The following is a 21,753-nucleotide window of genomic DNA, read 5'->3' on the forward strand; positions in this document are numbered from 1 at the left end:
ATTTGAGGCCTGTATACAGAGCCCCCTTAACCCATTCATATTCATTCTCTCCCTCCTCTTCCTCTTCTTTCTCTCTCTCCCCACCACCCCCACCCCCAACCCCTCACTTCAGGTTGGAAAAGTATAACCAAGGTCCTGATTAAAATTATAGCAGGCATAAGTTGACTTGATAGATGAGGACTTCTTGAAATTTGGAATGTGTGACTTGTAATCACCTTCATTGAGGAACCTTCCAGAGTCAGAGACATGCTGAAGGTCAGGAGGCAGAGCTCACAGGGAGGGAGAATAAATCTAAAGTCCTTTTCCTCCCACAACACAGCCCTTTCCTCAGTGCTGATGCAAATCAGTTCATATGAGCCTCCCAGAATCCCTGGAGGTTGCTGAGAACAGTCAGGAAATATAATCACCCCCTTTTTTATAAAAGAAGACACTGCGGCTGGGAGAACAAGTTATTCAAGATTTTACAGCTAGAAAACTGGCTGATCAGGACTCAGACTCTGGCTTCCAGATCCACACCCCGTGACCCTCCTTTGCTGCACTGAGCACTTCTCAGTGGAACCCCAGGCACTTGTATGGAATGAAATGTAGGTGGGCTGAGGTGACAGAGACACCACAAGGCATCTGATGCAGGGGGAAGGTGTGAGGTAGTTGGGGGTGGGGCCGGGGTCAGGGTAGTGATCTGGGGAGCCAGGGGAGGAGTAAACGAGAGGTCTGTTTGGCCCTAGCTGTTTATACCATCTGTAGGATTCTGGAACACATTATTCGGATGTCCTCTTCATTCTAGAATGAGAAAGGGAAAGATTTAAATCTAAAACCAATGCTACCTAAGTCTTGGGTTCAGGGCCTTCCCTGGCTCACTGCTTAGGGTTTTACAGGCCAAAGACCCTTCACATGTGCCAGGCATACCCTCTTGTTTCCCTCCTGCTCCCAACCCTGCCTTCCTCTTGTTCCATCCCCTGAGGTGTGCTCCCATCCTCGGTCCCCTCCCTGCCCAGCCCCTTGCTCACTGATGACTCAGACTCCACAAGCTTGATGACAAAGCTGATTAGAGTGTTCCCCTGGGGCAAAGCCAAGTAGTTATGCTGACCCAGCATCTCAATGAAGTGCACAAGGACCTTCGGCACCTGTGGAGTCACAGACCATCACATGACAAGACAGAAAGGAATGTCAGGGACTACCAGTGTGACCCTTCATAATCCAGGTGAGGACACAGAGGACCAAGGCAGGTGAGGGGATCAGATCTCCTGACACTAAACCCAGTGAGACTCTACAGTGGGCTCTCAATAATGACAGACCACAAGCCACTAACCCTGACCACTTCTGTACTTTGCCCTGAAGTTCTAACTGCTTCCCCTCCCACCACCTCCCTGGAGAACTCTAAGTACTTACCTTGCCCTCACCTTATTTCCCCAGAGATATGAAAATTAGCAGGAGTGTGGGATTGGGGGAGAATCTGAGTCCAGGAAAGTCCCATGGTCTGGCCTTTCTAGTGAAAGCCAGGAACAAATCCCTCAAGATTCCAAGCTTTCCATGGACCTTCTGGAATGTATTTTTAGGGATGATGCTATTGTCATGCATTTGGTACCCCAAACCACTGCTCCCCTACTCTTCTGTTCCCCTATTCTGTGTGATCCAGAACTGAAACAGTCTCTGCTGTCTCCAGCCCTGTCTGAAGAGCTTTTTAAAAAGAAGGTTTCTCAAAAAATATTGAGTCATCAATTTGAAAGGTAAGGTAGCAGAAAACACCTAATTAGAACAGCAAAAAAAAAATGAGGATAGTTTGGGGGCATCTGGGACAATAGCACACATACTAATATTCGTATCATCAGGTGCCAGAAGGATAAGAGAAATAGGAAGGAATTGAAAACTTATTTGAAAAAATAATGACAGAAATCTTCCTTCACCTGGTAAAGGAAATAGACATACAAGTTTAGGAAGTGCAGAGTCCCAATCACGATGAACCCAAAGAGGCCCACACTAAAACACATCATAATTAAATGCAGAAAGTTCAAGACAAAGAAAGAATTTTAAAGGCAGCAAGAGAAAAACAGTTCGTTACCTACAAGGGAGCTCCCAGCTGATTTCTCAACAGGAACTTTGCTGGCTAGATATATTCAAAGTGATGAAAAGCAAAGACCTACAACCAAAATCACTCTAACCTGCAAGGCTGTCCTTTAGAATTCAAGGAGAGATAAGGCTTCCAAGACAAGAAAAAGCTAAAGGAGTTCATCAACACCAAACCAATATTACAAGAAATGTTAAAGGGACTTCTTTAAGGAGAAGAAGAAAGGAATATCAAAAATATGAATCATTAAATGGCAATAAGTACATATCTATCAACAAGTACTTTAAATGCAAATGAATAAAGTGCTCCAATCAGCCGAAACCGGTTTGGCTCAGTGGATAGAGCGTCAGCCTGCGGACTGAAAGGTCCCAGGTTCGATTCCGGTCAAGGGCATGTACCTGGGTTGCGGGCACATCCCCAGTGGGGGTGTGCAGGAGGCAGCTGATCGATGTTTCTCTCTCATCGATGTTTCTAACTCTCTATCTCTCTCCCTTTCTCTCTGTAAAAAATCAATAAAATATATTTAAAAAAAAATAAAGTGCTCCAATCAAAAGACATAGAATGATTGAATGGATAAGAACACAAGATGCTTCCATTTGCAAGAGTCACTTCAGGTCAAAAGACACATACACGGACTGAAAATAAAGCGATGGCAAAGGTATTTCATGAAAATGGTAACAAAACAAAAATAGCTGGAGTACCAATACTCACATCAGACTAAATAGACTTTAAAACAAAGACTATACGGAGAGCCAAAGGAGGACCCAGCAATTTCACTTTTGGATATTTATCTCAAGAAACCCAAAACGCTAAATTGAAAAGACATATACATCCACATGTTTCTTGCAGCATTATTTATAATAGCCAAGATCTGGAAGCAACCTACATGTCCATCAATAGAGGAATGGGTAAAGAAGAAGTGGTGCATATATACAATGGAATATGACTCAACCCTTAAAAAGAATGAAATCTGGCCATTGGCAGCATGGATAGAGCTAGAGGGTGTTGTACTGAGTGAAATAAGTCAAACAGAGAAAGACAAATGCAATATGATTTCACTTAGTTGTGGAATCTAAAAAACAAAATAAATGAACAAGCAGAACTGAGCCAGACTCACAGAATGAGAAAACATTTTGATAGTTGGCAGATGGGAGGGGAGTGGGTGGATGGATGAAAAGGTGAAGGAATTAAGAAGTACAAATTGGCAATTATACAATAGTCATGGGATGTAAAGTACAGCACAGGGAACATAGTCAATAATTTTGTAATAACTGTGCTGGGTGTACACTAGATTTATTGGGGTGATCACTTCATAAGTTATATAAATAAATGTCTAATCCCTAGGATGTACACATGAAACTAATATAATATTGTATATCAACTGTAATTGAATAAAAATTTTAAAGAATTTACATATATATGTATATAAAGAAAAGATAGGCATATATTGATAATATATATATATCTTCTCATGCAAGATGTGATGTTTCAGGACTTCTCTCCCTAACCAAACTGTAGATTCTCTGGGAGCAAAATTAATATCTTTCAGAGCTCCATGTCCCTACTGGGCTCACCACAGTATTGCCCACAGAAAAAGCTCAGAAAATAGGAAGCAACCACCTTTCCACTTCTCAAACCTTTCTCAGGTTTTGACAAGCCCAAATGTAACCCAAGGGCAGAAGTCTGAGGCCAGAACTAGATTGGCAAGGGGGCCTTACCTCTCTCTTCATTCACCCAAACCTTCCCCTCTCCATCTTACCACACCTCAAGTTCTCAAAACAGCAATTGCCCTCCCAGCCCCATCATTCTGCCATTCTGCTCACTGGTTTGAGGTCCTCCTGAATCACCAGAATGGTAGAATTCAGTACCATGCGCTGCAGCTTCTTGGTCTGAGGCACTAGAGGAAAGACAGACATGCAGAGGGGTCAGTTTCCTCCCTCTCCCTTTGTTGCTTTGGGAGGCATGAGAAGACAGAGAGGCAGGAGAAATTTTAGATACAGTCCTGCTCTTCAAGGCCAGATCAAACCCGAAAGGCTATCTCCCCCACCCCCTGCTTCAAACCAGACTAGAAAGTGACCTAAAACAGTATTTCAGCAAGCTAGCGCTTGCGCCTCAGCGCTTGCCAGGCTCCCACAGCTGACCACACAAGTCTACCTCATTGGCGGAGCTCTTCTGCTCACCCTTTGCCTATCTCAACCTTTAGAACTGCCAGCACTGCTCTTCTGTGTGAATTCCTTCTACTCACTCACAGTCTCCTTTCTGCTCCTACACAGAGTCTACCCTATCTCCTGACTGACGCCTTCTCTGCATTCCTGTTGCCCATTGCCATCGCATTTAAGTAATTTATCACATATTATCCTGTATCCTTTTGCTGTGTGAACAGTCTCATCTTCCCTCCTTGACTGAGTTCCTCAGAACAAGGACCATATCTTATTTAAGTGTGTACTTTCTGTGCTTCGTACTGTAAGTCACACAGCAATGTTTTGATGGACACTTGATTGAAGTTAAAACCTACAATCCAAGATATGTTTTGTCTTTTAATTCTCACTAAAAATGGCTAAAGGTAGGATTTGTTACCTACATTTTTAGTTTTTATAATCCTCACCCAAAGGATATGTTGTTTTTTTTATTTTATTGAATGGGTGGGGGGGGGGGGGGAAGAGAGAGAGAGAGAGAGAGAGAGAGAGAGAGAGAGAGAGAGAGAGAAACATTGATTAATCACCTCCCATATGCCCCTGATCAGGAAACACACCAGTGACATAGGTATGTGCCCTGACGGGGAATTGATCTGACAGTCTTGGGGTGTATAGGATGACACTCCACCAAACTGAGCCACCCAGCCAAGGCAACTCCATTTTTCAAATGAGGAAATAGAGCTTCAGACTAAAAGTAATCTGCCCCAGTTTGCACAGCTATTAAGAGTCAAAATCAGGATTTGAACCCATTGAGTTTATGTTGAGTTTAAAGCTGCACGTTTAACTACTCAATGGGACTATCTGCCAGAGCAAGGAGATTTCCTGCGCAAGAAGATCCCTAGGACCAGGCTTGTTTCCTACTCACAATCCTGGAACACATCTGTGAACGCCTGAAGGGCTGATTCCATCTTGGCTGGATCACTGGATTCCATGGCGGTTAGTAATAGGGATACCATCTGATCCTGGTATAACTTGGCTATTAGAGGGCATGAATAAAGGGAGTCAGGGGTATGTTTAAGTGGGAGGTGGTATGTAGAAGTAAATCATGCTCACAGCAAACCACTGATGCCATGGGCTGGATAAATTAGGGTCTATTAGGCTGGAGAAAAGAAGCAGGAAGAAAGAGAGCCAGGGTTTGTCCAGCATTTACCATGTGCCAGGCTTGGGGGCAGATGCTTTTCCTAACCTAGGCCTGTCCCTCCCCTGCCCCGCCATGTGCACACCAATTAGGTCAGAACCTCCTTCGCGACCATCAGTGCTCTCTACACAGTATCACCTTTCTGAGCTCAGGATCACCAAAGGAGAACGGGAAGCCAACCATAGGGGAAGGGAGTGGTAACAAAAGGGATAGGGAAGGGAGAATGTCTGTGCCCTTGGAGATTCATTGAATTTCAGGATAACTTTACATGGATTACTTTGCATCTTGTCTGAAGGAAAGAAGGCTGTCTTGGGAACCTAGCCTCCCATGGAGTACAAGGTCCCCGGGCCCATACCTGGGGTTAGGAAAATGTGTGGACTTACCCAGGATGAAGATAGCCCTCAGGGCGAGGCTGCGGTTCTCCACAGAGTGAGGGTCTGCTGGGTTCACTCGCTCACAGAGCTGTGGGGAGACCAAGGGCATCAGACCTGGGAGCACTGAAAAATCTGGGGCTCTGGGCATGGATGGAGAAACTGAGGTATGCAGCCAGAAAAAGTGCGGCATTTGCCCATAAGGAGAACGTGAAAATAGGACCCAGGAATACACCTACACAGCCCCAAAGAAAAGAAGACAGTGGCCAGCAAATATATGGACGGTAACACCTTTTAGCAAAATGTTCAATTGTCCTCTTCCTCCTCTAGGCTACAACACAGAAGGCCTGCCATTTCCCACAGGCATAATGGGTCGGTTTGGACTCTCTGCCCTTAACCAGTTTAGAGGGAGCAACAATGGCCTCCACCCCCAGAAACATACAGAACTGTATCCAATTTACCTCATAGAGAATATCCACTCTGTGACTAGAATCCCGGGAGGGAAGCCTGAGGTGTGTGCAGTTACAGTCACCATGAGAAAAGCCCAGGGCCGTGTGGAGGTAGTGACCTGCCCTGGGGGAACCATCACCTCCAAACAAGAGGGGAAGACCAAGCCCAGGATACCTGCAGCCTCCAGCACTCACCTGCTGGAACAGCATGCCTGTAATGTTTTCCAGCTGGGATTCCAAGTTTACACCTCCACAGCCGCTGAGCGCCAGAGCCTCCACGAGTTGGTAGATACACTGTGTGTGTAAGGCCAGAGTCAGCCACTCAGCCAGCCCTTGCCACGGCCTCAACGGAGAGCCTCTGTCCTCAGATCTCCTCTTAGAGGTGGCCCAGTATCACAGTTCACATGCCCTCTGGGACCTTTGCAAGGAGGCCCAGGGGCTAGTTTTTCCACAGACAAATACAGCCATGACCTGTTCTTTCACCTCACCCAAGAAGCTACACTTACTTTCAAATAACCTCATTATTTCACGGTAACTTTTAGAGCAACTCAACATGGCAGGTGTTGGCTGATTTCAAAGAAATAGGATAAAGAAATCATGGTCAAAGAAAGAACTGCTTCTATTTTCCGACTTTCAAAATTCAGAAAACCACGTTTTAAAGCCTAAATATCTACCCTTCACCTAGTGAACTGTACTGTTTTATGGGTTATTCTTCTCACTTGTATGAGAGGCTACAAATAGCCTTACTTTTCACATGTGTAAGCAGTCCATTTTATTTTTTTAATATTTTATTGATTTCTTACAGAGAGGAAGGGAGAGGGATAGAGAGCCAGAAACATCGATGAGAAAGAAACATCTATCAGCTTCCTCCTGCACACCCCCTACCGGGGACATGCCCGCAACCAAGGTACATGCCCTTGAGCGGAATCGAACCCGGGACCCTTCAGTCCGCAGGCCGATGCTCTATCCACTGAGCCAAACCGGCTAGGGCCATTTTATTTTTTTTAAAACAGGCTGTATTGATGTCTAATCCTATATAATAAAAGGGGAATATGCAAATTGATTGAATGGAAGAACATCTGGTCACTATGATGTGCACTGACCACCAGGGGCAGCCGCTCAATGCAGGAGCTGCTCCCTGGAAGTCAGTGCGCTTCCACAGGGGAAGTGCTGCTCAGCCAGAGGCAGGGCTCATGCAGTTGCAGCTGTATTTGCAGGAGCCTCTCTTGCCTCCATGGCACGGGACATCCCCCAAGGGCTCCTGGACTGCAATAGGGTGAATGCCAGGCTGACGGACCACACCTCTCCCCCACCGAGGGCATGAATCTCCTGCACTCGGCCTATAGTTGATATATAATACACTGCACATATTGAAAATATACTATTTAATAAATGTTAACACCCTTGAAACCATCTCCACAATTAAGATAATAAGCATACTCATCATCCCCAAAAGTTTCCTCTGGTCACTTTCTAACTCCTCTTGCCCTGCCCTCCCAACACCGTTCTTTCCTCAGACAACCACTGATCTGTTCTCTGTCATTATAAATCTCTCACTTACTTTTTAAAAAATTGCCAAACTGTTTTCCTAAATGATTGTGCCAATTTACATTCTATCAGATGTATAGTGGCATCTCATTGTAATTTTTAATTTCCTAAATGATGTTTAGCAACTTTTCCTGTGCTAATTTGCTATCCCCATATCCATTCAATTTTTGTGCCAATTTTTAAAACACTTTTAAATTTATTTTAGAGAGGATGGCGGGTGGGAGGGGGAAAGGGGGAGAGAGAGAGAGAGAGAGAGAGAGAGAGACATCAATGTGAGAGAGAAATATCAATCAGTTGTCTTCCACATGTGCTCTGACCGAACCTAGGATCAAACCAAAACCTGGATATGTACCCTGAATGGAAATCAAACCCACAACCTTTTGGTGTACAGGACAGCGCTCCAACCAATTGAGCCACACTGGCCTAGGCAGTTTTTTAATTTTTTAAATTGCATTTTGAGAGTTCTTTATATTTTCTGGATACATATATATATGATTTGCAAATGTTTTATTCCAGTCTGAGACTTGTCTTTTCATTCTCTTAACAACTTTCAAAGAACAGAATTTACTCACTTTTGGAGGGTGGAGAGAGTGAAGGGGGTGGAGGAATTGAGCAAAATATTTTAAAACGAGAAAAAAAACTCATGGACAGGGACAGCAGTGTGAGGATTGCTGAGGGATGTGGGACAGAAAAGTTGAGGAGGGTATAGAGATGATAAGTGGTGATGGATGGAGACTTGACTTGGGATGGTGAACACACAATACAGTGTACAGGTGATGTGTTGTAGAATTGTGCACCTGAAACCTGTATAATTTTGTTACCCAATGTCATCCCATACATTCAATAAAAATGGAAAAAATTTAAAATAAAATTTAAAAATAAAGTATTCACTTTGATGAAGTCCAATTTATTAATCCAGGTTTTAAAAATCATGTTTTATTTTTCACCTTGGCCAATGTGGCATTGTCCCAGGCACTGAAAGGTTGCAGGTTTGATTCCTGGTCAGGCACATACCCAGGTTTCGGTCTTGTATCCTGATGGGGGTTGCATGAGGCAGCCCATCGAAGGATCAATGCTTTGCTCCCATTGATGTTTCTCTTTCTCCCTCTCCCTTCCTATTTATTATTTTAAATCTTTTTAAAATAAATAAATAAAATCATGTTTTATTTTTCATTTACAATTCACAACCCAGTCACCAGACATTTAATAACTTACAAAGTGGTCACCTCGATAAATCTAGTAGCCATCTGACACCCTACAGAGTTGTCACAGTATTACTGACTATATTCCCTATACTGTACTTTACATCCCATGTCTATTCTGTAACTGCCAATTTGTACTTCTTAATGCCTTCATCTTTTTCACCCATCATTCACCTGCCTCCTATCTAGCAATCATCAAAATGTTCTCTGTATCTATGAGTCTGTTACAATTCTGATTGTTTATTTTGTTTCTTAGATTCCACAAATAAGTGAAATCATATGGCATTTGTCTTTCTGTGACTGACTTATTTCACTCAGCACAACACCCTCTAGACCAGTGATGGTGAACCTTTTGAGCTCAGCGTATCAGCATTTTGAAAAACCCTAACTTAACTCTGGTGCCGTGTCACATATAGAAATGTTTTGATTTTTGCAACCATAGTAAAACAAAGATTTATATTTTTTTAAATATTTTTTATTGATTAAGATATTACATATGTGTACCCTCTACCCCCGCCCCCCCCCCCCCGCTCATCCCCTCACCCCCCCCCGTTGTCCGTGTCCATTGGTTAGGCCTATATGCTTGCATATAAATCCTTTCGTTGATCTTTCCCCCTTGGCCCCACCCTCCCCTACCTTCCCTCCAAGGCCCGACAGTCCAATCAAAACCTCTCCGTCTCTGGATCAGTCCTTGTTCATCAGTTTATGTTGTTCATTATATTCCACAAATAAGTGAGATCTTGTGGTATTTATCCGCTCTCCAGTTCCATCCATGCTGTGGCAAATGGTAAGAGTTCCTTTTTCTTCTTCCTCTTCTTAAAGAATACCTTTCAGCATTTCATATAATGCTGGTTTGGTGGAGATGAACTCCTTTAGCTTTTTCTTATCCGTGAAGCTCTTTATCTGACCTTCCATTCTGAATGATAGCTTTGCTGGATAAAGTAATCTTGGTTGCAGGTTCTTGCTATTCATCTCTTTGAATATTTCTTGCCACTCTCTTCTGGCCTGCATGGTTTCTGTTGAGAAATCAGCTGACAGTCGGATGGGTACTCCCTTGTAGGTAACTGACTGTCTTTCTCTTGCTGCTTTTAAGATTCTCTCTTTATCTTGTGCTCTTGGCATTTTAATTATGATGTGTCTTGGTGTGGTCCTCTTTGGATTCCTTTTGTTTGGGGTTCTCTGCGCTTCCTGGACTTGTAAGTCCATTTCTTTCACCAGGTGGGGGAAGTTTTCTGTCATTATTTCTTCAAAAAGGTTTTCAATATCTTGCCCTCTCTCTCCTTCTGGTACCCCTATAATTCTGATGTTGGTACGCTTGAAGTTGTCCCAGAGGTTCCTTACACTATCTTCATATTTTTTGAATCTCTTTTCTTTTTTCTTTTTCGGTTGGGTATTTTTTGTTTCTTTGTATTTCAAATCTTTGACTTGATTCTTGGGATCCTCTTGTCTGCTGTTGGATCTCTGTAAATTATTCTTTATTTCAGTCAGTGTATGCTTAATTTCTAGTTGGTCCTTTTTCATGTCCTCCATGGTCTCACTATACTCCTTGAGGGATTCATTAAATTTATCGGCGGTTTCCATAAAATTCTTGACAAACCTTATAAACGTGGCCTTGAACTCTATATCCAGTCGTCTGCCCTCCTCCATTTCTGCCAATTGTGACCTGTTTCTTTGTCTCCGCATTTTGGCTGCTTCCCTGTGTTGACAGAGTGGCCCTGCACGCCAGGTGTCCTGTAGGGCCCAGTGGCTCAGCCTCCCCAGTTACCTGGGGTGGACACTCTTGGTGCACTCTTGGTGCCTTGGTTGTTGTAGGATCACTGGGAGGAATTGACCTCCAGGCCAATTGGCTGTGGGAAGCAGCTGTGTCTGAAGTGGGAGAATGGTCCCCCTCTGACCACTGGGTACAGTGGCTCCTGGATCTAAGGAGGTGCTAATTCAGCCCCTGCCTGAGGCCACACAGCCGGAGCCACGAAGAGGCTCAGCTGTGAAGCAATGCAAGCCGCTGCGGGGCCTTGGGCCTTCTCTTGGAAGTTCCGGGTCTGCCTGGCTGGGCTGTAGTTAGGCACATTCACATGCAAAAGCCTCTGCCGCAGCCTGGGTGGGGCGGGGTCTCAGGGAGTCAAAAGGGCGGAGAAAGCAGCTATGGTGATTCTCTGTGCCGGAGTCGCGCATCTCAGTGTCCCTGTAACGGCTGCAAGCACCTCTGAGGGAAATCTGCCCTCAAGTTCGCCCGCTGCCGCCTGACAGACCAGCCTCTCCCTGTATGAGTCCTGGGTCCCCAGAGACTTCCCGGAACCGGAGTTCAGAGCAGTCGGGAGCTTGTGATTCAAAAAGACAGCCGCGTCCTCAGGTGCCACCCCCTTTCCGCGCGCGCGCGCATGTGAGCCGCCGCCGTACCTCTGCACTCAGCCTCCGCAGCTCCTCTGGTTCTCAGCCTGCTTTTCTTTTCTTCTAGTTGTAGAAATTACACTCAGCCAGCCTTCCTGTTGTTCTGGACGATGTTTGCTCTGTCCTTTGGGATATTTTTCAATTGTTGTGTGAGGCGACTATTTCCCGGTGTTTATCTATGCCGCCATCTTAGTTTCTCCAAGATTTATATTTTTGATATATTTTTTTTATATTTAAATGCCATTTAGCAAAGAAAAATCAACTAAAAAAATGAGTTGGCGTGTCACCTCTGACACGCATGTCATAGGTTTGCCATCACTGCTCTAGGCACATCCATGTTGTTGCAGATGTTAAGATTTCATTCTTTTTTATCATTGACAGTGTTTTTCTACAGGCCAGGCTGGCTTCCCTCTGGCCGCCTGTAGGCACCCCGGATGTGAGCTGGCTTCCTTCTGGCCCTCGCTTTGTCCGGAAGGATGTCCAGAATGATGTCCTGAAGGATGTCCAGTCTAATTAGCATATTACTCTTTTATTATAGATCTTCTCAGTTCCATTGTTTCCATTGAGAAATCTATTATTGTTATCATTATTCCTCCATATGAAACATCCTTTTGTGTATTTAAGATTTTCTCTTTTTCAAAACATATCCTTCTCAAATTCTACCAAAACATTGAAGAAAAGGCAATACTTCCTAACACATTCTATGACGCTAATATAACCCTGATACCAAAACCTGGCAAAAATAACACCAAGAAAGAACATTACAGACCAATATCTCTGATGAACACAGAGATATTGTGTTCAATATCTCTGATGAAAAGTCCTAAACAAAATACTAGCAAATCAAATACTACAGTATATCCAAAAAAAAAAAAATACATCACGGTCAAGTGGGGTTCATTCCAGAGTCACAAGTATGGTTCAACATACACCAATCAATCAATGTAATACACCACATCAGCAAAAGAAAAGATAAAAATCCTATGATCTTATCAATAGATGCAGAAAAAGCATTGGATAAGATACAACATCCATGTAGGATTAAAACACTCAATAAAATAGGAATAGAAGCAAAGTACCTCAACATAATAAAGGCCATCTATGATAAATCCTCAGCTAATATCGTACTCAATGGTGAAAACCTGAAACTTTTCCTCTAAGAACAGGAACAAAACAAGGATGTCCACTTTCACACCTCTTATTCAACATAGTACTAGAAATCTTAACCAGAGCAAAAAGGCAAGAGAAAGAAAGAAAAGACATCCAAATAGGGAAGGAAGAAATAAAACTATTAGTTTTTGCAGTTGACATTTTCCTAGTGTATATAGAAAACACTAAAGACTCCACCAAAAAAGCAAAACTATTAGGAACAATAAACAAATACTGTAAAGTTGCAGGATACAAAAATCAATGTGCAAAAATCCACTGCCTCACAGCCAATGACATGGGGATGACCATGTGCACCAGCCAATCAGGCAGCCACTACCCATGTGTGGCCACTGAGCACTGAAAACAGCCAGTGTGAGCTGAGACATGCCATAAGTGCAAAATACACAACAGGTTCTAAGGACTTAAAAACACTTTTAAAAAAGAATGTACAATATCTCATTAATAAACTGCCTGGAGGCTGTGGCGCAATTGGTGGAGCCTCCCCCCATGCACCAAGAAAAAATAAATCCATTGCCTTTCTGAATACTAACAACAAAACTTCAGAAAAGGAAATGAAAAAATAATTCCTTTTGCAATTGCAATCAAAAGAATAAAGTACCTAGGAAGAAACTTCACAAAGAATGTGGAAGACCTATCTACTGAAAATTATAAAGAAATATTTAAAAAGATTGAAAAAGACACAACAAAATGGAAAAATATTTCATGTTCATTGATTGGAAGAATCAAAAGAGTTAAAATGGCCATATTACCCAAAGCAATATACAGATTCCAATGTCATTTTTTAAAGAAATAGAATCAGAAATCGTCAGATTTGTATGGAACCACAGAAGACCCCAAATAGCCAAGACAATACTGACAAAAAAGAATGAAGTTGGAGGTATCAAACTATCTGACTTCAAATTATACGACAGAGCTATGATCATCAGAACTGCATGGTACGGACATAGAAACAGACACACAGGTCAATGGAACAGAATAGAGAGCCAGGCTATAAAACCACATGTATATGGACAGATAATTGTCAACAAAGGAGCCAGAAACACACCATAAAGATAGTCTCTTTAATAAATGGTGCTGAGAAAACTGGAAAGTCACATGTAAATGAATGAAAGTGGGTTACAGTTTGGTCCCACGTACAAAAATGAATTCAAACTGGATCAATAGGGGTGGGGAGAGCAGAGGGAACTAATATATGGTGACATGAGAAGATCTAACTGGGTAGTGAACACATGGAGCAATATACAGATCTTATAATACAGAAACCCACACCTGAAACCTCCATGTTCATGCTAACTAATGTCACTCCAATAAATTTAATTTTTAAAAATCCTTTTTTCTTTACCACTGGTTTTGAGAAATTTGATTGTAACATGATTTGGAGTACTTTTTTTTATTTCTTGTGTTGGGTTCATTGACTGTGTTGGATCTGAAGGTTTATTCTATTCTTCAGATTTGGGAATTGTTCAACCACTATTTCTTCAAATACATTTTCTGTCTCTTCCTTTATGAGGGGACTCACATTGCACATAAATTAAGCTGCTTAATGTTGTTGCATGCCTCACTGATGCTTTTTTTCCTAATTTATTGTGTTATTGATTTTAGAAAGAAAAGGAGAGGGAGAGATAGAAACATCAACCATGAGAGAGAATCATTGATTGGCTGGCTCCTGCATGCCCCCCACTGGGGTTCAAGCCTGTAACGTGCTCATATGCCCTGACCCGGAATCAAACCATGACCTCCTGCCTTATAGGTCGACGCTCAACCAGTGAGCCACTCTGGCCAGGCTGATGCTTTCTTCTTTATTTATTTTTTTCATTTTTTCTGTTTCATTTTGTGTAATTTCAATTGCAGTCTTCAATAAACAAGTACTGTCTTTTGCAATGTCTAATCTGTCATTAATAGTATCCAGTGTTTTTCATCACAGATATTCTAGTCTTTAACTCTAGAAGTTCAACTTGGGTACTTTTAAAATATATTTTCCTGGTTTTTACTTATTTACTTAAACTTTCTTCTAGTTTTTAATCCAATAGAACCAGTTATAAAACATGTTTAAATGTCCTTGTGTGCTACTTCTAACATTTGTGTGAGTTCTGGGTCAGTTTTTTATATATTTTTCTCCTTATTATAGGTCATATTGTCCTGCTTCTAAGCATGCCTGGTTATTTTTAAAAAAATTAATGTGACTCATTGTAAACTTCCCTTATTGGGTATTGGACATTTTAGTATTCCTATAAATATTCTTGAGTTTTCCCTGGAACACAGTTAAAGTCACTTGAAAATAATTTGATCCTTTGGGTCTTGCTTTTAAAATTAGTTAGGCAGGAACAGAAAAGCATTCAGCCTACCATTAATTTTGGTCCCCAATGCACCCATCTACCTAACGACCTATGAATTATAAGGTTTTAAGACTGGTTCGTGGGAACAGGTATAAGAATTGGCCCTGTGTGAGTTCTGGCTACTGTTCTTTCAGGCTTGGGAGTTTTCCTCACCTGGAACCATTTCCTCACACACACGGACTATTTAGTACTCCACCCTGTAAACTCTAGCTATGCTGGTCTCCCTGGCCTCTCAGTCCTATCTTCTCAACTCAGAAAGTCCATCAACTCTTCCTGGGGTTTCTTTTCCTCTGCCACTGACTGGAAATTTTCACAGAGAAGTAAATAGGGGCAACAATAGAGCTTATGCAATGTCTCCACTGTCTCTCAGGGACAGTGTTCTTTGTTGCCTGCTGTTCAATAGTTTGAGAACCATTACTTCATATATTTGCGTAGTGTTTTAGTTGTTTCAGAGAGGAGAGTATTTGTGGCCTCGGTTACTCCATCTTTGCCAGAGCAGAAATCCCTCCACTGGATTTTAAATATTTAACATTTCTTCCCCTTTGGTTTGCCGATAGACCCCCACATTGGGCCTGCCTCCCTAAGTAGAGCTGGCTAGTGCTAGTTAATTTCCAAACAAATTGTACTACAGATTGACAAATATCTCGATTCTTAATCACTATCCCCTGGAGTGATAGAGAAGGAGAGAGAAGGAGGAAGTAGCCAAAACATTTCCACTGTCCGTAAAATGTAGGGTACAATCTCTACCTGCACAATCTGCAGACTAGCGGGTAGGTTACAAATTTCATCCTCTAACTGGCTAACTGACCTCAAAGAGCAAACCTCTGCTCCAGGTTCACAGACCTTACCTGAGGCAACATGCAGACACATGACAGGAGGGTAGGTACTAGTAAATGAGAGACTGGCTGCTCCACTAAAGGAGAAAGCTCAGAGCACATACATGAGGAAGGTAAATCTTCCCACACCAAAGAAAGTGCATGTGAGGTGGTAGTGCAATGGTAGACCACAAATGGTGATCCCTGAAAACTTGATGCTAATGGGGGTTGCACTAAAAAGAAAAAAAATCTCTTGTTGGAAATTTACAAGTGCATACTAACATGTTGAGCAACCATGAAAAATGTGCCTCTCAGATGCCTATTCTGGAGGGCATAATTGAACGACATCTCCAACTTCTTTACTTTAAAATCCGTCACTGTTTAAAAGTGCGGCTAGATTCCCAAAGGTTTCTTCCAGCCAATGACTGAGTATGGCAGGCCCACTAAAGCAGGCCTACATATGCAAGATGTAGGACATTGGCTTGATGACTCTGTTGGCATTGACTCCCTGTTGGCATTGAGCTTTCTTAGAACGACACTCTAATGTAAAACTTTCCTTCCTTCTTCCCTTCTCCCCCTTCTTCCCCCCTTCTCCTTCTCCTTATCAATGGTCAGAACATCTCCTCAGTCTGATGGCTCTCCCAGCCTCCTCTGGCTCCTTCCCTGTTTTTTCCTCACAGGTGTCCCTCCAATAACTCTCTTGCACCTCTAGTCCAGGTTGGTATCTGCTTCTTAGAGAACCAGACTAACCCACATATTGAACACTCAGAGAAGTCCTACAGGTAAGAAATTTGTTTAATTTTAAACTCAACATTTCTCACCCAGTTTACTAAATAACACGCCTTCTTTTTGTGGAATACTCATGAGAAGTTGGGGGAACTCGGTTTGAGAAATGCCATTGAATTAGAAGGAAAACTGAAACAACAATCAGAACATTTGTGTTCTGGTTCTTGAAACTCTGTTCATAAAAATACCTAATATGTGTATAACATTTCTATCACAGGCATAATTCTGAAATGGCCTTAAAATCCCAGGTCCCTGGTGTACACACACCTTCTCCTGGTTTTTCAATCAAGCACTAAGCTTGGTGTTGATGTGAAAGGATTTTGCAGATAAAGGGTGTTCCAAAATTCACCCGAGATTTGAATTTTACACCATTGGTGCCGTCAAGTGTTGCCAATGGAAAAAGAAAAAAGATAGCGTGACAGCTGACAGTTCAGGGTTATTAAAAATGGAGCACTGCATGAAAGAACAACACGTTTTCATTGTTGAGCAATATTTTAAAAATAATGAAGCTTTCGCAGCTACAGTTAGCAATTTTCATGCAAAATATGGTCGGAATAGTGATTTTACTTCATCAACTGTGAAGAGATTAATTAAAAAATTTAGACAGACTGGATCAATTAGTGATCTTAAACACTCTGGCCGTCCTTCAACAAGTCGTTCAACACAAAACATCAAAGCACTTTGTGAGAGTGTAGCTGAGAGTCCAAGGACATGAATTCGGCACTGTGGTCAAGAATTGGACATTTCGAGAAGCCATTTACCCAATATGCTATTCTATACATAACCCTATACTGTATACTTCAGGAATCAATAAAAAGATTACAATTTTTAATTATAAACCTGTGTTTTCTATCAAAATTACTTCTTGCATCAATTTTGGGACACCATTTATAAGTAAGGTCCCATACCAGTTGACTTTAACATAGGGAGGTATTCCAGGTAGGCTTGATCTTATCTCATAGGCCCTTTCAAGCTGGCTCTAAAGGTCAGAGACAAGGAAGTCAGAGAGTTTCAAAGCATGAGGTGAATTCAACAAATGGACATGGCTGAGTTCCAGTAAAACATTCCTTACAAAAATAAGCTTCAGAATGGATTTGACCTATGGGCCAAGCTTTGCCCACTCCAACATTAACTACTCAATAAATATGAAATACATGAACGAGTCAAATTTCCCTCTCACGCACAACCCAATCACCTGGGAAATGTAGAAAGGTGTCACTTTCGTGGACATCAAAATCATTAACCATCGTGTTAACCGGTTTACTTGGTTCTTGAGTTTGGATGATGGCATAAGGAAGAAAAGGTGGCCCATTATCTGCAGAACCTGCACTGTCACCTGTGCCTACGGAGATATAGAAACTTGCATCAGCAATAGAATGAAGGAAGAAAAGTCCTCAGGGGTTGTGCTTTATTCATATTTGTATGACCAGGGTCCAGCATCATACCTGGCAAATGAGACTAATCATTAAATGTAAATTGAACACTTAACAAATAAGTGAATGGACAGTGCGGTGTTTTTTTACTCTATGTTTTTCTGGAGCATGGTAAGAGGAGCCTGAGGAGGAACACCTGCTCTCCCAGAAGACCCTCGTGAGTCAGCCTTCTACCAGCAAGTGGACAAACTTGAGCCCACCTGTGGCTCAAGCCATACCCCTTCAGCCCATCCACCCAACCCCTGTTATCTCCCACTCCCACCTTGTCCTTGCTCTTCAAAGACCAACGGTTGAGGAAGATGCGGAAGGTGATGTAGGCCTTCATGGACATTTCCCTTTGACTAAAGCCCGTCACCTTATCATCCCAGGAATCCAGGTGTTTCTGGGCACTGATGGCCAATCCATAGAATACTGTACGGAGGGAAGGGAGTTAGAGCTGCCCATCACCTTTCCCATCCCACAAAGTAAAGCATGCACACCTATAACTACAGTCCTCTCCTCCCCAACCCAAAAAGGGCTTTGGGGGTCCTGTTCTGGGAAAGACCCACCTGCCCACCACCTCCCCAACTATCATTCCTTTCTGACCTCACCTAGTTCCAGGATAGGCAGGGAAAGTGAAAGAGAAAGGCGGTCAACACCTACAGCCTCCCTATCAAGTTTGCTCCTTGCCCCAAACCAGGCCAAGAAAGGTCAGATGGAGAACAGCATCTACTCATACCTGGCCTGCTCTCAGCCATCATCTTCCCCTTCCATAGACTGAAGAGATCCAAATTCAGAGGGACCCAGTCTCTTCCTGGCCTTCTTTCCTCCCTCCCGGATTCCAATTAAGCCTTTCCCCAGACCCTCCTGACCCTTACCATGACATATCGCCAACATGTCATTCTTCTCTTGGGCCAACTTCAGAAGAGGCTGGATATATCTCCATATAGAACCAACATAGGAAACTGTATCTGGGAGGGAAAGTAAAAGAAAAACATCCCTATCCCAAGGAAAGGAGCCTCCCGCCTTAGTGTACAAAATCTTATGATTAGGGACCAGGAGGTTTGGGTTCTGCTCCTAGCTCTGCCTCCAAAGAGTCTGGGCAACCCAGAGTAAGATACTTAATTTATGCTAGTTTCCATGTCCTGAGCTGTTAAATAGGACTACTGTTCCTAATGTGCCCACCTCACAGGGCTGTTGGGATAATGAAGCTCCATAATGGATGCTAGCACAGCATGCAGATGCATGGTACTGCCACACCCTACACATGCACACTCCCTTCCAAGGACCCTTATGGAGCAAAGATCTGTGCAGCCTGAGGCTCTCTCACTCTTCTAAAGTGAGAACATTTGCCCTGATTAGATCAAGAGACACATTTCCAGCTTCTGTGCTGTGTCCTCTGAGTTTGCTATGCAGCCCAAACCATAAGCCTTGTCATTTTGAACCTAATGCCCAGAAGGCCAGCTGACTTCCCCCAATATCTCTCTGGCCCAAGGTCCAAGTGGCAAAGAAAGGGCAGGGTCTGGCATTTGCCTGATGACCTGATTTTTTCCTCAACACTTTTTGATTGAGGGAGGGGAATACAATGGGTAAGAGAACTAATGCTGTCACCAACAGCCACCAGGATGGAGATTGTATGGTGATTCTCTGCCTCATCCTACTACACTATTACCTTCCAAACCTCTAATCAAATTCAAAACTTCAGGTTCTCCTAAGCCAGCCGTGGGCAAACTACGGCCCATGGGCCAGATCCCACCAGTTTGAAATGAATAAAACTAAAAAAAAAAAGACCGTACCCTTTTATGTAATGATGTTTACTTTGAATTTATATTAGTTCACACAAACACTCCATCCATGCTTTTGTTCCGGCCCTCAGGTCCAGTTTAAGAACCCATTGTGGCCCTCCAGTCAAAAAGTTTGCCCACCCCTGCCCTAAGCAAAGCACTCCTCACTTCTCTTTTGCCCCTCCCCACCTCTGTTGAATGGGGGCTTTCTATTCAGCCTTCCCTCTAGTTCTCCTAGTCTTACCTCCAGCCCCACAGTTTCCTGAGCTTTAATATGCTCTCCTGTGAAACTCCTAGTCTCCAGGAACTCCCTCCTGAGTTCCCATTGGTCCCACAGGGATGCTAGTTTTACCCCCTCGCCCCTACACACACACCCTTGACTAATCTAAGTGGAGATATACTAGTACAGTGAAAGGAGTCAGGAGAATAAAGCTATATTCTAAATTCCATACAGCACCCCCACGACCTGTAGCCCCTGTTCCTTTCTCAGACAAACTCTTCCACCACGGGGACCAATACCTTGGGAAAGGATGATCTTCCCCACTGCAACCATGAGGCTCCTTGGGGGCAGACAGTATATATTTGGTCTGTCCCATAGCTTGACAATGATCACTTCTGGAAAATGTGACCCCAGAGCCATTAGGACCACAGTGAAGGCCTTTTCCAGTTCTCCCTTTGTCTCCTGGAAAAAGAAAGACTCAGTGTTCCAAGACTAATCTCCAAGATGAGTCCCTCAGCTTCTGAGAATTGGCTTTGCTCAGTAAGTGCTCTCCTCTATCTAGAGGGCAGTAATTATCCTATCTAATCCTACAACCACACTCAACATACACCTTTCCCATGATAGAGGGCAAGAGCTTCCTAGAGTATGCAAGAGGGCAGGAAATGAAAAACTGCAAAGTCTCCGGGCTTGTGTTGGGGTGGGAATGGGGCTTGGCATTTCCAGAGCACAGAGCTTTCCCTGAACCGTCATCACAGGTGTGGGTACATTATGGAGGTAACTTTGAAAATTTCTTGAAGGGTCAGGTCTTGATCAGTAAACAGGTGTGCCAAAGAAGGCAGGTAAACTGGAAGACACCTTGTATGTAGATAGTTAACCAAGAAAATCAGAAACCAGATTTACCCAGTACCAGGAAAATTAAGTATAAAAGTATCTGGATAGATGATAGGTAGTGGTCATGAATGTTCAGTCCAAAGTTGGGCTAGCAGGCAAGTGGGTGGATTTAAATAGGTTAGTAAATAAATTGATAGGGGACTGTCTAGGGCGGGGGGGAAAAAAGGGACACATATGTAATACCCTTTCTAATACTTTAAGCAAAAAATAAATAAATAAATAAATAAATTGAGGTGATTAGCTGAGTTGCAACAGCAAAGGTGTGACTGCCTAAAATATCCCAGGAGGAGGATTAGGACAGCTTAGATTTTGAGGCCCAAAGCCTAAATCCGTTTCCCCCTTTCCATCTCACTTCTTTCACCCTACCGCCTTACTTCATTACTTTAACTTTTAGGTCACAGTTCTTGAGACATGTTCAGGGTATAAGACATACGCTCTAGGAAACTGTTTAGAAACTTGAGGTACTCATCTCCCAAATACTACTTAACTTCAAAATGTCATCACCCACCAGAAAGGAACTCCTGGCTTTAGATCTGGAATCCTTTCTTTCCCCACAGCCCCCAACCCACAGGCATGAGCTCCTCACCATTCTCCTCAGGTAGTTGATAAGGACACCTGTAATTTTCCGGCAGAATGTATTAGGCATCTTAGTATTTAGAATTTTGACTTCCAGTAATTTGAGGGTCTTTATGATATCATCTTCTGACATCTAGAGGAGAGAAGGGATTCAAGAAGAAAGGAAGGTTGAAGGATGGAGGGTTAAAAGAAAGAGAATAATGATCCATGGTAGAGAAAGGAAGAGGAGGACTGAGTCTAGAGAGAAGATTAAAGCTGGACCCAGGTTTGGGGGGAAGTAGGTGGAGAAGTTTATGGGTTAACCTAGGGACATGGGAACCTGACCTGGAGCTGTGAAGGGACTGAGCCGAGTAGTGCTCTGCTGACTGGAAATACTTGCCCCCCTCCTGACAGAATGGGTATGCATC

At 43.0% G+C, this 21,753-nt stretch overlaps 1 protein-coding gene across 1 annotated transcript in view; it reads right to left on the minus strand.

Moving 5' to 3' along the window:
* The window catches only part of LOC308513848 (maestro heat-like repeat-containing protein family member 1), a gene marked incomplete at both ends in the record, with an annotated part of 45,692 nt that overhangs the window by 23,769 nt on the left and 170 nt on the right, over positions 1-21,753 (minus strand). Inside the window, 11 exons of the mRNA XM_081083949.1 lie at positions 736-780; positions 1,008-1,124; positions 3,889-3,962; positions 5,126-5,236; positions 5,782-5,860; positions 6,414-6,512; positions 17,326-17,442; positions 18,159-18,307; positions 18,754-18,846; positions 20,179-20,341; positions 21,357-21,479. Of these exons, the coding sequence (XP_080940075.1) occupies positions 736-780; positions 1,008-1,124; positions 3,889-3,962; positions 5,126-5,236; positions 5,782-5,860; positions 6,414-6,512; positions 17,326-17,442; positions 18,159-18,307; positions 18,754-18,846; positions 20,179-20,341; positions 21,357-21,479 (1,170 nt within the window). The remainder of the gene's footprint in view (positions 1-735; positions 781-1,007; positions 1,125-3,888; positions 3,963-5,125; positions 5,237-5,781; positions 5,861-6,413; positions 6,513-17,325; positions 17,443-18,158; positions 18,308-18,753; positions 18,847-20,178; positions 20,342-21,356; positions 21,480-21,753) is intronic.

Source organism: Myotis nattereri (genome assembly GCF_964212035.1).
Source record: "Myotis nattereri genome assembly, chromosome: 2".
In the NCBI taxonomy this organism is placed as follows: domain Eukaryota; kingdom Metazoa; phylum Chordata; class Mammalia; order Chiroptera; family Vespertilionidae; genus Myotis; species Myotis nattereri.